Source organism: Aethalodelphis obliquidens, unplaced genomic scaffold (genome assembly GCF_003676395.1).
Source record: "Aethalodelphis obliquidens isolate GAN/ISIS:26980383/991018 unplaced genomic scaffold, ASM367639v1 scaffold44, whole genome shotgun sequence".
NCBI lineage: Eukaryota > Metazoa > Chordata > Mammalia > Artiodactyla > Delphinidae > Aethalodelphis > Aethalodelphis obliquidens.
This window is the reverse complement of record NW_020837988.1, coordinates 13,691,011-13,704,795: the sequence shown is the minus strand read 5'-3', so window position 1 is coordinate 13,704,795 and position 13,785 is coordinate 13,691,011. Positions and strand designations below refer to the sequence as shown.

At 39.4% G+C, this 13,785-nt stretch overlaps 1 protein-coding gene across 1 annotated transcript in view; it reads right to left on the bottom strand.

The window, feature by feature from the left end:
- Nucleotides 1-13,785, bottom strand: part of BPTF (bromodomain PHD finger transcription factor) — a 145,912-nt gene that overhangs the window by 30,668 nt on the left and 101,459 nt on the right. The window contains 3 exon segments of the mRNA XM_027081168.1: nt 5,907-6,799; nt 7,529-7,751; nt 10,485-10,702. Coding sequence (XP_026936969.1) covers nt 5,907-6,799; nt 7,529-7,751; nt 10,485-10,702 — 1,334 coding nt within the window.

Genomic DNA, 13,785 nt, shown 5'->3' with positions numbered 1-13,785 from the left:
TAGCAGAATAACTGAGGCAGAAGAACGGATAAGTGACCTGGAAGATAAAATAGTGGAAATAACTACTGCAGAGCAGAATAAAGAAAAAAGAGTGAAAAGAACTGAGGACAGTCTCAGAGACCTCTGGGACAACATTAAATGCACCAACATTCGAATTATAGGGGTTCCAGAAGAAGAAGAGAAAAAGAAAGGGACTGAGAAAATATTTGAAGAGATTATAGTTGAAAACTTCCCTAATATGGGAAAGGAAATAGTTAATCAAGTCCAGGAAGCACAGAGAGTCCCATACAGGATAAATCCAAGGAGAAATACGCCAAGACACATATTAATCAAACTGTCAAAAATTAAATACAAAGAAAACATATTAAAAGCAGCAAGGGAAAAACAACAAATAACACACAAGGGAATCCCCATAAGGTTAACAGCTGATCTTTCAGCAGAAACTCTGCAAGCCAGAAGGGAGTGGCAGGACATATTGAAAGTGTTGAAGGAGAAAAACCTGCAACCAAGATTACTCTACCCAGCAAGGATCTCATTCAGATTTGATGGAGAAATTAAAACCTTTACAGACAAGCAAAAGCTGAGAGAGTTCAGCACCACCAAACCAGCTCTACAACAACTGCTAAAGGAACTTCTCTAGGCAAGAAACACAAAAGAAGGAAAAGACCTACAATAACGAACCCAAAACAATTAAGAAAATGGGAATGGGAACACACATATCGATAATTACCTTAAATATAAATGGACTAAATGCTCCCACCAAAAGACACAGATTGGCTGAATGGATACAAAAACAAGACGCATATATTTGCTGTCTACAAGAGACCCACTTCAGACCTAGAGACACATACAGACTGAAAGTAAGGGGATGGAAAAAGGTATTTCATACAAATGGAAACCAAAAGAAAGGTGGAGTAGCAATTCTCATATCAGACAAAATAGACTTTAAAACAAAGACTATTAGAAGAGACAAAGAAGGACACTACATAATGATCAAGGGATTGATCCAAGAAGAAGATATAACAATTGTAAATATTTATGCACCCAACATAGGAGCACCTCAATACATAAGGCAAATACTGACAGCCATAAAAGGGGAAATCGACAGTAACACATTCATAGTAGGGGACTTTAACACCCCACTTTCACCAATGGACATATCATCCAAAATGAAAATAAATAAGGAAACACAAGCTTTAAATGATACATTAAACGAGATGGACTTAATTGATATTTATAGGACATTCCATCCAAAAACAACAGAATACACATTTTTCTCAAGTGCTCATGGAACATTCTCCAGGATAGATCATATCTTGGGTCACAAATCAAGCCTTAGCAAATTTAAGAAAATTGAAATTGTATCAAGTATCTTTTCCGACCACAACGCTATGAGACTCGATATCAATTACAGGAAAAGATCTGTAAAAAATACAAACACATGGAGGCTAAACAATACACTACTTAATAATGAAGTGATCACTGAAGAAATCAAAGAGGAAATCAGAAAATACCTAGAAACAAATGACAATGGAGACACGACAACTCAAAATCTATGGGATGCAGCAAAAGCAGTTCTAAGAGGGAAGTTTATAGCAATACAATCCTACCTTAAGAAGCAGGAAACATCTCGAATAAACCACCTAACCTTGCACCTAAAGCAATTAGAGAAAGAAGAACAAAAAAACCCCAAAGTTAGCAGAAGGAAAGAAATCATAAAAATCAGATCAGAAATAAATGAAAAAGAAATGAAGGAAACGATAGCAAAGATCAATAAAACTAAAAGCTGGTTCTTTGAAAGGATAAACAAAATTGATAAACCATTAGCCAGACTCATCAAGAAAAAAAGGGAGAAGACTCAAATCAATAGAATTAGAAATGAAGAAGGAGAAGTAACAACTGACACTGCAGAAATACAAAAGACCATGAGAGATTACTACAAGCAGCTCTATGCCAATAAAATGGACAACCTGGAAGAAATGGACAAATTCTTAGAAAGGCACAACCTGCCAAGACTGAATCAGGAAGAAATAGAAAATATGAACAGACCAATCACAAGCACTGAAATTGAAACTGTGATTAAAAATCTTCCAACAAGCAAAAGCCCAGGACCAGATGGCTTCACAGGCGAATTCTATCAAACATTTAGAGAAGAGCTATCACCTATCCTTCTCAAACTCTTCCAACATATAGCAGAGGGAGGAACACTCCCCAACTCATTCGAGGCCACCATCACCTTGATACCAAAACCAGACAAGGATGTCACAAAGAAAGAAAACTACAGGCCAATATCACTGATGAACATAGATGCAAAAATCCTCAACAAAATACTAGCAAACAGAATCCAACAGCACATTAAACGGATCATACACCATGATCAAGTGGGGTTTATTCCAGGAAGGCAAGGATTCTTCAATATACGCAAATCAATCAACGTGATACACCATATTAACAAATTGAAGGAGAAAAACCATATGATCATCTCAATAGATGCAGAGAAAGCTTTTGACAAAATTCAACACCCATTTATGATAAAAACCCTGCAGAAAGTAGGCATAGAGGGAACTTTCCTCAACATAATAAAGGCCATATATGACAAACCCACAGCCAACATCGTCCTCAATGGTGAAAAACTGAAAGCATTTCCACTAAGATCAGGAACAAGACAAGGTTGCCCACTCTCACCACTCTTATTCAACATAGTTTTGGAAGTTTTAGCCACAGCAATCAGAGAAGAAAAGGAAATAAAAGGAATCCAAATCGGAAAAGAAGTAAAGCTGTCACTCTTTGCAGATGACATGATACTATACATAGAGAATCCTAAAGATGCTACCAGAAAACTACTAGAGCTAATCAATGAATTTGGTAAAGTAGCAGGATACAAAATTAATGCACAGAAATCTCTGGCATTCCTATACACTAAGGATGAAAAATCTGAAAGTGAAATCAAGAAAACACTCCCATTTACCATTGCAACAAGAAGAATAAAACACCTAGGAATAAACCTACCTAAGGAGACAAAAGACCTGTATGCAGAAGATTATAAGACACTGATGAAAGAAATTAAAGATGATACAAATAGATGGAGAGATATACCATATTCTTGGATTGGAAGAATCAACATTGTGAAAATGACTCTACTACCCAAAGCAATCTACAGATTCAATGCAATCCCTATCAAACTACCACTGGCATTTTTCACAGAACTAGAACAAAAAATTTCACAATTTGTATGGAAACACAAAAGACCCAGAATAGCCAAAGCAATCTTGAGAACAAAAAACGGAGCTGGAGGAATCAGGCTTCCTGACTTCAGACTATACTACAAAGCTACAGTAATCAAGACAGTATGGTACTAGCACAAAAACAGAAATATAGATCAATGGAACAGGATAGAAAGCCCAGAGATAAACCCACGCACATATGGTCACCTTATCTTTGACAAAGGAGGCAGGAATGTACAGTGGAGAAAGGACAGCCTCTTCAATAAGTGGTGCTGGGAAAACTGGACAGCTACATGTAAAAGTATGAGATTAGATCACTCCCTAACACCATACACAAAAATAAGCTCAAAATGGATTAAAGACCTAAATGTAAGGCCAGAAACTATCAAACTCTTAGAGGAAAACATAGGCAGGACACTCTATGACATAAATCACAGCACGATCCTTTTTGACCCACCTCCTAGAGAAATGGAAATAAAAACAAAAGTAAACAAATGGGACCTAATGAAACTTAAAAGCTTTTGCGCAGCAAAGGAAACCATAAAGAAGACCAAAAGACAACCCTCAGAATGGGAGAAAATATTTGCAAATGAAGCAACTGACAAAGGATTAACCTCCAAAATTTATAAGCAGCTCATGCAGCTTAATAACAAAAAAACAAACAACCCAATCCAAAAATGGGCAGAAGACCTAAATAGACATTTCTCCAAAGAAGATATACAGATGGCCAACAAACACATGAAAGAATGCTCAACATCATTAATCATTAGAGAAATGCAAATCAAAACGACAATGAGATATCATCTCACACCAGTCAGAATGGCCATCATCAAAAAATCTAGAAACAATAAATGCTGGAGAGGGTGTGGAGAAAAGGGAACCCTCTTACACTGTTGGTGGGAATGTAAATTGATACAGCCACTGTGGAGAACAGTATGGAGGTTCCTCAAAAAACTACAAATAGAACTACCATATGACCCAGCAATCCCACTACTGGGCATATACCCTGAGAAAACCATAATTCAAAAAGAGTCATGTACCAAAATGTTCATTACAGCTCTATTTACAATAGCCCAGAGATGGAAACAACCTAAGTGTCCATCATCGGATGAATGGATAAAGAAGATGTGGCACATATCTACAATGGAATATTACTCAGCCATAAAAAGAAATGAAATTGAGCTATTTGTAATGAGGTGGATAGACCTAGAGTCTGTCATACAGACTGAAGTAAGTCAGAAAGAGAGAGACAAATACCGTATGCTAACACATATATATGGAATTTAAGAAAAAAAAAAGGTCATGAAAAACCTAGGGGTGAAACAGGAATAAAGACACAGACTTACTAGAGAATGGACTTGAGGCTATGGGGAGGGGGAAGGGTAAACGGTGACAAAGCGAGAGAGAGGCATGGACATATATACACTACCAAACGTAAGGTAGATAGCCAGTGGGAAGCAGCCGCATAGCACAGGGAGATCAGCTTGGTGCTTTGTGACCGCCTGGAGGGGTGGGATAGGGAGGGTGGGAGGGAGGGAGACGCAAGCGGGAAGAGATATGGGAACATATGTATATATATAACTGATTCATTTTGTTGTGAAGCTGAAACTAACATACCATTGTAAAGCAATTATACTCCAATAAAGATGTTAAAAAGAGAAAAAAAAACCCACTTCTAACAACATTACAATCATCAAAGTTGCTAAGAGACTAGATCTTAATTATTCCAACCACTAAAAGGAAATGAAAATTATGTGACATGATAGGGGAGTTCATTATTGCTACAATGGCAGTCATATTACAAGATGTGAATGTATAAAATCAATAAGACATATACCTTAAATTAAATTTATACAATGTTATATGTCAAATATATTTCAATAAAAAATAAAATAAAAAGTGCTTCTACATATATGACCTCATTTAATCATTACAGTAACCCTGTGTGGCTGAAAGGGAGAGAGTTTTAATGAGGATATAGCTCAGGGGAGATCAGTGGGTTTCACAGACTGTAAACGGGAGACCCAGGAACTGGGTTCTCCTGACTTGGGAACACTTGAAACCCACACAAACTCCTGACTAGTGCGGAACGCTGCACATTCTCCCGCAATGCTATAGAGGATGTCACTATACATGTGGCTTCGTTTCAAGCAGAATAATTCTAACTCATCTAAATTGCCTTACTTCACTACAAAGCTACTGCACAATGCCACTTTTTATTTATGCTATGGAGTAATACTATTTAAATCTTTTTTTTACGAAGGTGTGGCTGGAAACACAAATGAGTTTAATCTGTCTATAAAATTTGCTTAGTCTACGTGCAAACTAAGGAATGACAACTGCAAAGAAATTCCTATGATGCCTGAAGTGGCTTCCAAACTTAGTTAAACCTTCAGGTTTCATATCAATGATACTTAAACTTCCTAAGTCCACTCTTTCCAACTTAGTTCTCCCAAAATACACGTAGTTTTTCCAGTAAGCACTGACTGTTTATATCCAACAGAGTTCCAAACCGTAACAGTCATTCAGTACGTTTTGGTCAATCCAGTGCTGCTTCTAACTTGAAGCATCAATGACTTTTGTGTCTTATTTAAGGAAAGCTAACACAACCAAACACTAAGTCTAATGCACAGCACAATAATTCAAGCTACTGAACATGCTGCTTTTACTTAATAACTTTACCTGTTTCTGAATGATTTCACTTTGATTAGAAGCTTGGAGGGTGTGTTCCCGCTTAATTTCTATCTGTTGCTGCTTCTTCTTTTGCTGCTGATCCCTGAGTTGCTGAACCCTTTGCAACTGCTCTTGCACACTGGCTGCCTGCACTGTAACCACATTCTGAATCTGATGAGTCTGCACAGGGCTGCTTTGCTGCATCTGAACGGGGACCTGGAGTTTGATCTGCTGGGGCACACCACCTTGCTGAGCCTGTATCTGAGCCACAACCTGTGACTGGATCTGGGAGAGAACCTGGACTTGTTGCAGCTGCGGCACAGCAAGGACTTGGGGCTGAGGCTGCCGTACTTGGAGCAGAGGACGGGATGGGGACGAAACAGTAACTTGGCTTAACGTTTGTCCTGATGAAAGAGTTTGAGTTGAAGACTGTACCTGGGGTTGTGACTGTGGCTGGCCCTGGGAAGGTGGCTGAAGAGATGTGTGTGGCTGAATTGGAATCGGCTGTGAGGCTGTAGTCTGACCCTGGGACTGCTGTCCAGGAGACACTTGGGATGGAGTTGATGGACGCATTCGAGTCTGTGGTGGACTCTGGACACGAGCAGGAGACTGTCCTTGGACATTACTCTGAGGCTGACACTGTCCTGCACCTTGGGGTTTGGAGGACTGTGCTTGGGTGGGCTGTGCTTCAGGAGGGACGTGGGAGGCAGAAGTTGCTTGGGTCTGGGCTTCAGGCTGAGCTGGGGACGGGGGTTGGGTTGGGGGCTGGGGCTGTGCGGGCTGAGCAGTCTGAGGCTGGGCTTCTGCAGGACTCATGCTCGACGGCTGAGCTGGAGGCAGGCTCTTGGCTGGCTGCACCTGTGTCAGGGGCGATAATTTACTCTGTCTTTGTTCACTTGTACCTGTGAAAAGGAAAGACCAAATATTTCTTACTCTAGAACATGAGACTGTGGTTTAAGAAGAATTTGAAGGGGATTTTCTGAAGGTGAGAATTCTGCATTTCAGTACAGAAGATTGATGCCCTAGAAATGCTCCATCTAGAAACACCTAGGTCAGGACTCTCCTAAATTGGGGAACACAGGCCCTGTTCATGGCTGCCCTCCGCACATTTTGCTAAGTCTCCAGAGGGCTGGCTTCCAAAGCAAGGCACAGTCTCTGGAAATCAGCCAGGTCTTCTGGCCCAGGCTAAGGCCAGCCCACATTCCTCTCCTATGGCGTGACGCCAGTGAGTGACGGCCGCTTGCAGCAGGAGGCTCACCAAGTGCTCTGGTCTTGAAGCTACTAATCATAGGTTATGAGCTGGAAATACCCACCTGCCCTGAGAGCACGTCATGACTCAATCAGTTCCTACAGGCTTGGTGAGGAGTTAGGAGTGGGCACAGTCACCACGATACTTTACTATTTTGTGCCAACCCCCCGCTTTCTATAGTTTTTAACAGGGGATGGTGGTGACAGGGAGGCTGTCAGAGCAAGAGATCTGGTCAAGCTCTTGTGAGGCTGACCAGTCAGCTGTGACACTCACCAGCTTGAGGCACATCCTCCCAAAGATAAAGACCGGCCCTCTGGCCCCCTCTGTCACCTAGCAACCCGTGACACTAACAAGCAGCATTTCCGACAAGCCCAGGTTCTACCTGCTGCTGTAGTGGAAACAGTGGTGGTGGTGCTGCTGGTTGCCGTGGCCGTTGTTGCCAGTGGGGTGAAGAGGAACCGCTGGACGGTACCGTTTGGCATTGCGGCTTGCATCAGCTGCTGTCCTGGACCGGGAAGTATAGTCACCCCTTGAGGTATCAACTGCAACTGTCCAGTAGTTTGGCCTTGTCCTTGAATCACTACTGTCAAACCTTGATTGCCACCCTACGGAAAAAACACACAACATGTAAACCGTGTTCAAAGGATCGATCTGCAAGTATACCATTTTTATGTTGAACAGATCCTTTAAAATAATGAACATATGTATTTGAATGTCTATGGAATGGTACCAAGAAAAATTCAGATAAGCTAAAATAAGAATATTTATTTTAAAAGATTGATGGTGTTTAGTGGAAAAAGCATGAACTAACAATCCAGAGTTCCAGTCTGAGTTCTCCAAACGGACAGCCAGGTTATCTGTCTGTAAGTAACGTCGCTGCTCTGGATCTAAATTTCCCAATCTATAAAATAAGGGTGTGAAGTGAATAACTAAGGTCTGCACAAAATTCTGATTTTAAATCATCTTATTTTATAACTTTCAAAGCATCTTTAGACATACTTTAGACATGCCTCATTTGATTCTCACAACAGACTTGTGACTTTGTGGATTAGGGAGAGAAAATATTATTACTACAATCTTTCTACCAATTAGGAAACTCAAGTTAGAAAGTTCAAGTCTCCTACCCAGAGTGAGACGGCAAGTTCAAGGTGAGATATAATGAGAAGCCCAGGTCTCCTAGTTTCAGTTTTTTCACTATGTACCAAATGACCTATGGAGTGTGTTGGTGTGTGCCAACGTATAGAAAGCTTAGGGTTCTAGACGTGGAATGCAAACACCATGTGAGGACGGTCACTGATGTCTGAGTAATCATCCAAATGGGGACTAGGAACTAAAAACTCCATCTGCACTGCCTCTTCTGTCCAGGACTTCTTAATCCTCAACCATCAGGAACATGGTGGAGAATTAGAAAGCAAACGTAAAAACAAGCCACCCTAAGTTCCTAACAGCCAAAACTGATGCTACAAAGTTCCTACAGTGATGCTAAGCTCCATGCACTTTACTCAGGAGTCCCTTACTACAGCAGTCCCCAGCCTTTTGTGCACCAGGGACTGGTTTCGTGGAAGACAATTTTTCCACGGACGGGGTGGGTGGGTGGGTGACGGTGCAGGCGGTGACGCGCGGGACGGGGAGGGACGGGGAGCGGCAGATGAAGCTTTGCTCGCTCGCCCACCCCTCACCTCCTGCCGTGTGGCCTGGTTCCTAAAAGGCCGCAAACCGGTTGAGGACCCCTGCTTTATTCACTATTGCTTTTCTAAAACATTTTTGTGCACAGTCAAAACTACATACAATACCAAGTATAGTTTAACGAATAATTATAAAGTAAACGTCTATAAAACCAGCATTCAGATCATCACTGCCAGTATCCAAGAAGGCCGCCATGTGACCTGCTCTGGTCTTAATTCCCCTCCTTTGCCCTAGAGGTAAGCACTACTCTCACTGTTACAATAACTGCAGTTCTTCATAGTGCGACCACTTAGGTATAGCTCTCTAAGGGCCGCAGACTCACAACTTCAGGAGCACCATTCAGGAAGAATTCAAATGGTGTCCCCTCCAGGTAGGCAATGCAGCAGGCCCATAACCCTACACATGTAGCTAGTTTTGCCTGTTTCTGAATCTTATGCAAATAGATCATACTGTAATTCTGTTTGTTACTTGCTTTTTTATTTAGCTCAGCAATGTAGTTTTATGTGGCTGTTGTTTGTTCACTTCCATTGCTGGAGGAAGGCAACTTATTTATCTAATTGACGATTGACATTTGGGTTGTTCCCAGTTTTTGACTCTTATGAACAATGCTGCTGTATATATTCATGTCCATCGCCCTGGTGCTCAGACGAACAAGAACTTCTCCAGGAAACATACCTAGAAGGAGAACTACTATGACGTGGGGCATGTGTCTTCAGCTTTGCTACATAGTGTCTACAGTTTTTCAAGGTGGCTAAAGCAATTTATACTACTACCAGGTGTGTATGAGAGTTCATTCTGCTCCATGTCTTTGCTGTCTCTTGATTTTGTCTGACATTTTAGTTTATACCAATCTCTTAGATATATGGTTTTAATATGCATTTCCCTCATTACTAACAAAATTCAGCAGTTTTTTGGATTATGGACGTTTAGATTTCCTCTTTTCTCGACAAGTTTGCTTGCTCTTTTTTTCCTACCGAACTATCTGGATTTTTTTCCTTCTTAATTTGTAGTAGTAATTCTTCATGTATTCTGCAGAATAGTCCTTGGCTGGTTGTAGTTATACCTTCCCTCATTCTTTTCACTCTTTTATAATGTTTGATGAACTGAAGTTCTTATTTCTAAGGTTGTTGAATTTATAAATCTTTTCCTTTATGGCTAGTATTTTCTGTCTTTAAGAAAGCCTTTCCTGGGCTTCCCTGGTGGTGCAGTGGTTAAGAATCCGCCTGCCAATGCAGGGGGCATGGGTTCGAGCCCTGGTCTGGGAAGATCTCACATGCCACGGAGCAACTAAGCCTGTGTGCCACAACTACTGAGCCTGTGAGCCACAACTACTGAAGCCCGCATGCCTAGAGCCCATGCTCCACAACAAGAGAAGCCACCACAATGAGAAGCCCAGGCACCACAACAAAGAGTGGTCCCGCTCGCCGCAACTAGAGAAAGCCCACGCACAGCAACGAAGACCCAACGCAGCCAAAAATAAATAAATAAATAATTTTTTTTAAAAAAAAGTATTTTTGTTTGACTCTAGGAACCAGACATTTAAAAAAGTAAGTAGATTTTTAAACGTCCAAAGATTAAGTACGTGTTTTAAAGCTTACAGCAAGAGTAAGTAAGATCACTTGTAAAGTTAAAATGGAAGTCACATTACTTACGTGGCCCTGTGTTAACTGGGTGAGTTGAGCCATGGTAAGCTTCACCTGTCCTTGCTGGGGGCGAGGGGGCTGTGAGGTTGAAGGCTGTAGACTTGCAGTGGGTGCTCCTGAAGTTAGTCCTTTCTGTGCAGGTGTTGAGGAAACTGTACTAGGGGCAGAGATCGCAGTGGAAACAGGCTGCCCTCTGATGATCTGCGTCACAACCTGTTGAGGAGTACCTATGCAAAGAGCAAAACATTAGAATGCTTCTATGCCCTAAGCAATACTCTGAGTTGAAATGTCGTTTAACGCTTCAGATGAATGTATTCTTCTCAATTTTCAAAAAGACTTACGGGATGCTGACATACTGATGCATTCAGCCATAAACCCACACCCAAAGGACCCACCTGGTTGTCAGTGAGCCTGTTTCCACTCAGCTCACTAACAACCACTCTCCCATTCCTGCTCTCTGCAGTAGTCAAAAAATAAAATAAAATAAAAAATAATAATAATGCTCTTCCTATGAATCTAAAGCCAAAATGACAATAGGGAAGATGGAAGAGCCTATGTAAAATGTGCGATTAGGCTGCCTTTCCTTAGGAATATAAATGAAAAGATAATAATTAATTTATGTGATTTTTAAACAAAACATATAGAATCTGGAATATTCTGGGACAATTATATTTATAAATGAGTTTTTCTTACAGCTATCTGCTACTTAGTTGGGAGGAACCAAGAGGGCAAGAACCCCTGTATCCTCAATACTAGAGCAATGTGCTCAAGTGCTTCCATAGTTACTGCTGAATAAACATCTATAGAATGAATGAAGTTTAACTGAAATGGCTCCATAGTCTTCTAAAAACTTCTGTTTCTCATTTAACCTGATGAAACTAGAAGGAAAAGCAGGTGGTAATTATTTGGCAGCTAATTTTACACTTATAAAATCTGAATTCATTATTAATTCATAAATATTATATTTCTGAAATTTTGTATTCACTTCCTGTTTTTCCTCATATGTCTACATATATATTTCTGTGTATATTTTTTAAAATGACCGGTGCTTAATATTATTGCATTATGTATAAAATTAAACCTATTTTGACATTTAGAACACTTTCCCTTTTTCTTTTTTTAAATAATACCCTGGTGAAATCCTTGCTTATAAATTTTTATGTGCTTCTAATTATTTCCTTAGAATATACTCCTCCCAAAATTACTGGATTCATAGCAGGAACATAGTATTAAATTGAATTTAGAAAGGTTATACCCATTCATACTCCCATCACCACTGGGTGCCCATTTCACTGAACCCTTTCCAACCCTATCACTAAAGTATCACATTCCAGCAATCAGAAATAGTATGATAGCGTCACAGTGTCTGCATGACTTCAGTTGTCTGCTTTCCTTTGGTATCATGCTCCTAAATTCTGGTGGCTTGTAAATATGCCATAAAAACTGGCAGTGTAAGTTTTTCATCATTACTCTTTCTTCTCAACTTTACTTGGTTATTGTGCACTTATTCTTCAAGATGAATCAAAAAACAGTGCAGTACATATAGACAAGTGCTTGAAGTTGAGAACTTCTGGACCCCAACACTCTGTCCTTGTACTGCAGTTTGAGGAACAGTTAATGAAAAGTTACTTTCGTTTATCACCTTGTATTTTCTTTTTTCTATCTTTATTGGACTATAATTGCTTTTCAATGTGTTAGTTTCTGCTGTACAACAAAGTGAATCAGCTATATGTATACATACATCCTTATATCACCTTGTATTGATACGGTGTCATCATAAACACAGATAGATAAAAGGGCTGGTATTGACTGATTATATGATGGTCATTCAGATGATCCCCAATATGTACATGTTCAATTATGTTTAGATTATCATCAAAATTCAAAAATTAAAACACTTTTTATTACAACCTGGGAGTGTTCAACTTTGGGAAAGGCTAGTGTGGTGGTAGGAATAGGGATAAGTTGACCTGCACACACTCAGACACACACTACACACATCCATCCACCCTCGACCTCTCTGACCACAACTCCTAAGACTCTTACTGTCTTCACTGGGCCCCACCAGCCTCACTGGCCACCTTGCTTTTCATACGACACACCAGACACACTCATATGTGAAGCTATATATGCACATATGCAAGTCTAAGTATATTACCATTTATCATCCATAAACTTTTCTTCTTTACATTAGTTTTATCTTTCCTTTTAGTTGGCTGCCTAACTGACAGCTGTTTTTAAACATGAATAGATACTGAATTTTACCAATTGTCTCTGTAGCATTAACTGAAATAAGGAATCATACTTTCTTCTCTGGGGTAAATTTTGCTTAGGCATTAGGATATTTCCTTTAAAAAAATACTATGCTATGTTTCATATTAGAATTATGCTAAATTTGTAAAATGAATGGGAAAGAATTTATCTACTCCTTTCCCCTTATGGCCTGCAACTATTTTTTATAAGAAGGAAATTGTTTCCTAACCATTTCAAAGAATTTTATCCATAAAACCATGAGGTCTGGAATTCTTTTTTGTAGGTAACACTATGGCAACTTTCCAAATTTCTTTCCTTGATGTGAGTCATTAAGACTTGAAATTTATAAGCATAGTATATAATTATGCCTTGTTATTCAAACAGATTTAGTTCCTTCTATTTTTATTGCACTTTCTCATTCCTACTTTTTGTAAACTAGCATTTTGTTCCCCTTTCTCTAGACTTGCAAAAAGAAAATGGTTTAATATTGGCCTTTTCTGTCTTATAATCATTACTTATACTTTACTTCCTTCTTCCTATTTTCATTTAAGACTTGTTTTATATATTTTTCTAACTTCTGGTTAAGATTTAATATGAGTTTTTTTTTTTGTCTGTTTTGTTCACCAATATGTTTCAAATGCCTAGAGTAGGTGCTCAAAAATATTTGTTGAATGAATGAATTTGCCTCTCAGTTCAGCTTTGCAGCCTGGCTTAGCTGCTACTTGATAATCTGTTTGTGATGAAACATTTGATGTTTCTTTAACATAAAAGTTACTTTTGAGAACATACGTTTTTAAATTCCAAGCAAGTAAGCGTTCTTAGTATACTACCTTAATGTTAATTTCTAGCTTTACTACAAAAAATGTAGCCTATACACATTCTACTTTTCAGAATTCATCAAGGTTTTACCTGTGGCTCATTATAAGACCATTTTCATACAAATAGTTCATAAATATTTAAAACTAGTGTGTATTCCTAAAGGTACAAAAGTTGATACAGTCTGTTTCTGGTCTACTATGCTTCTGTTAATCCCTCCTTGATCTCAAATAGTTTTTGC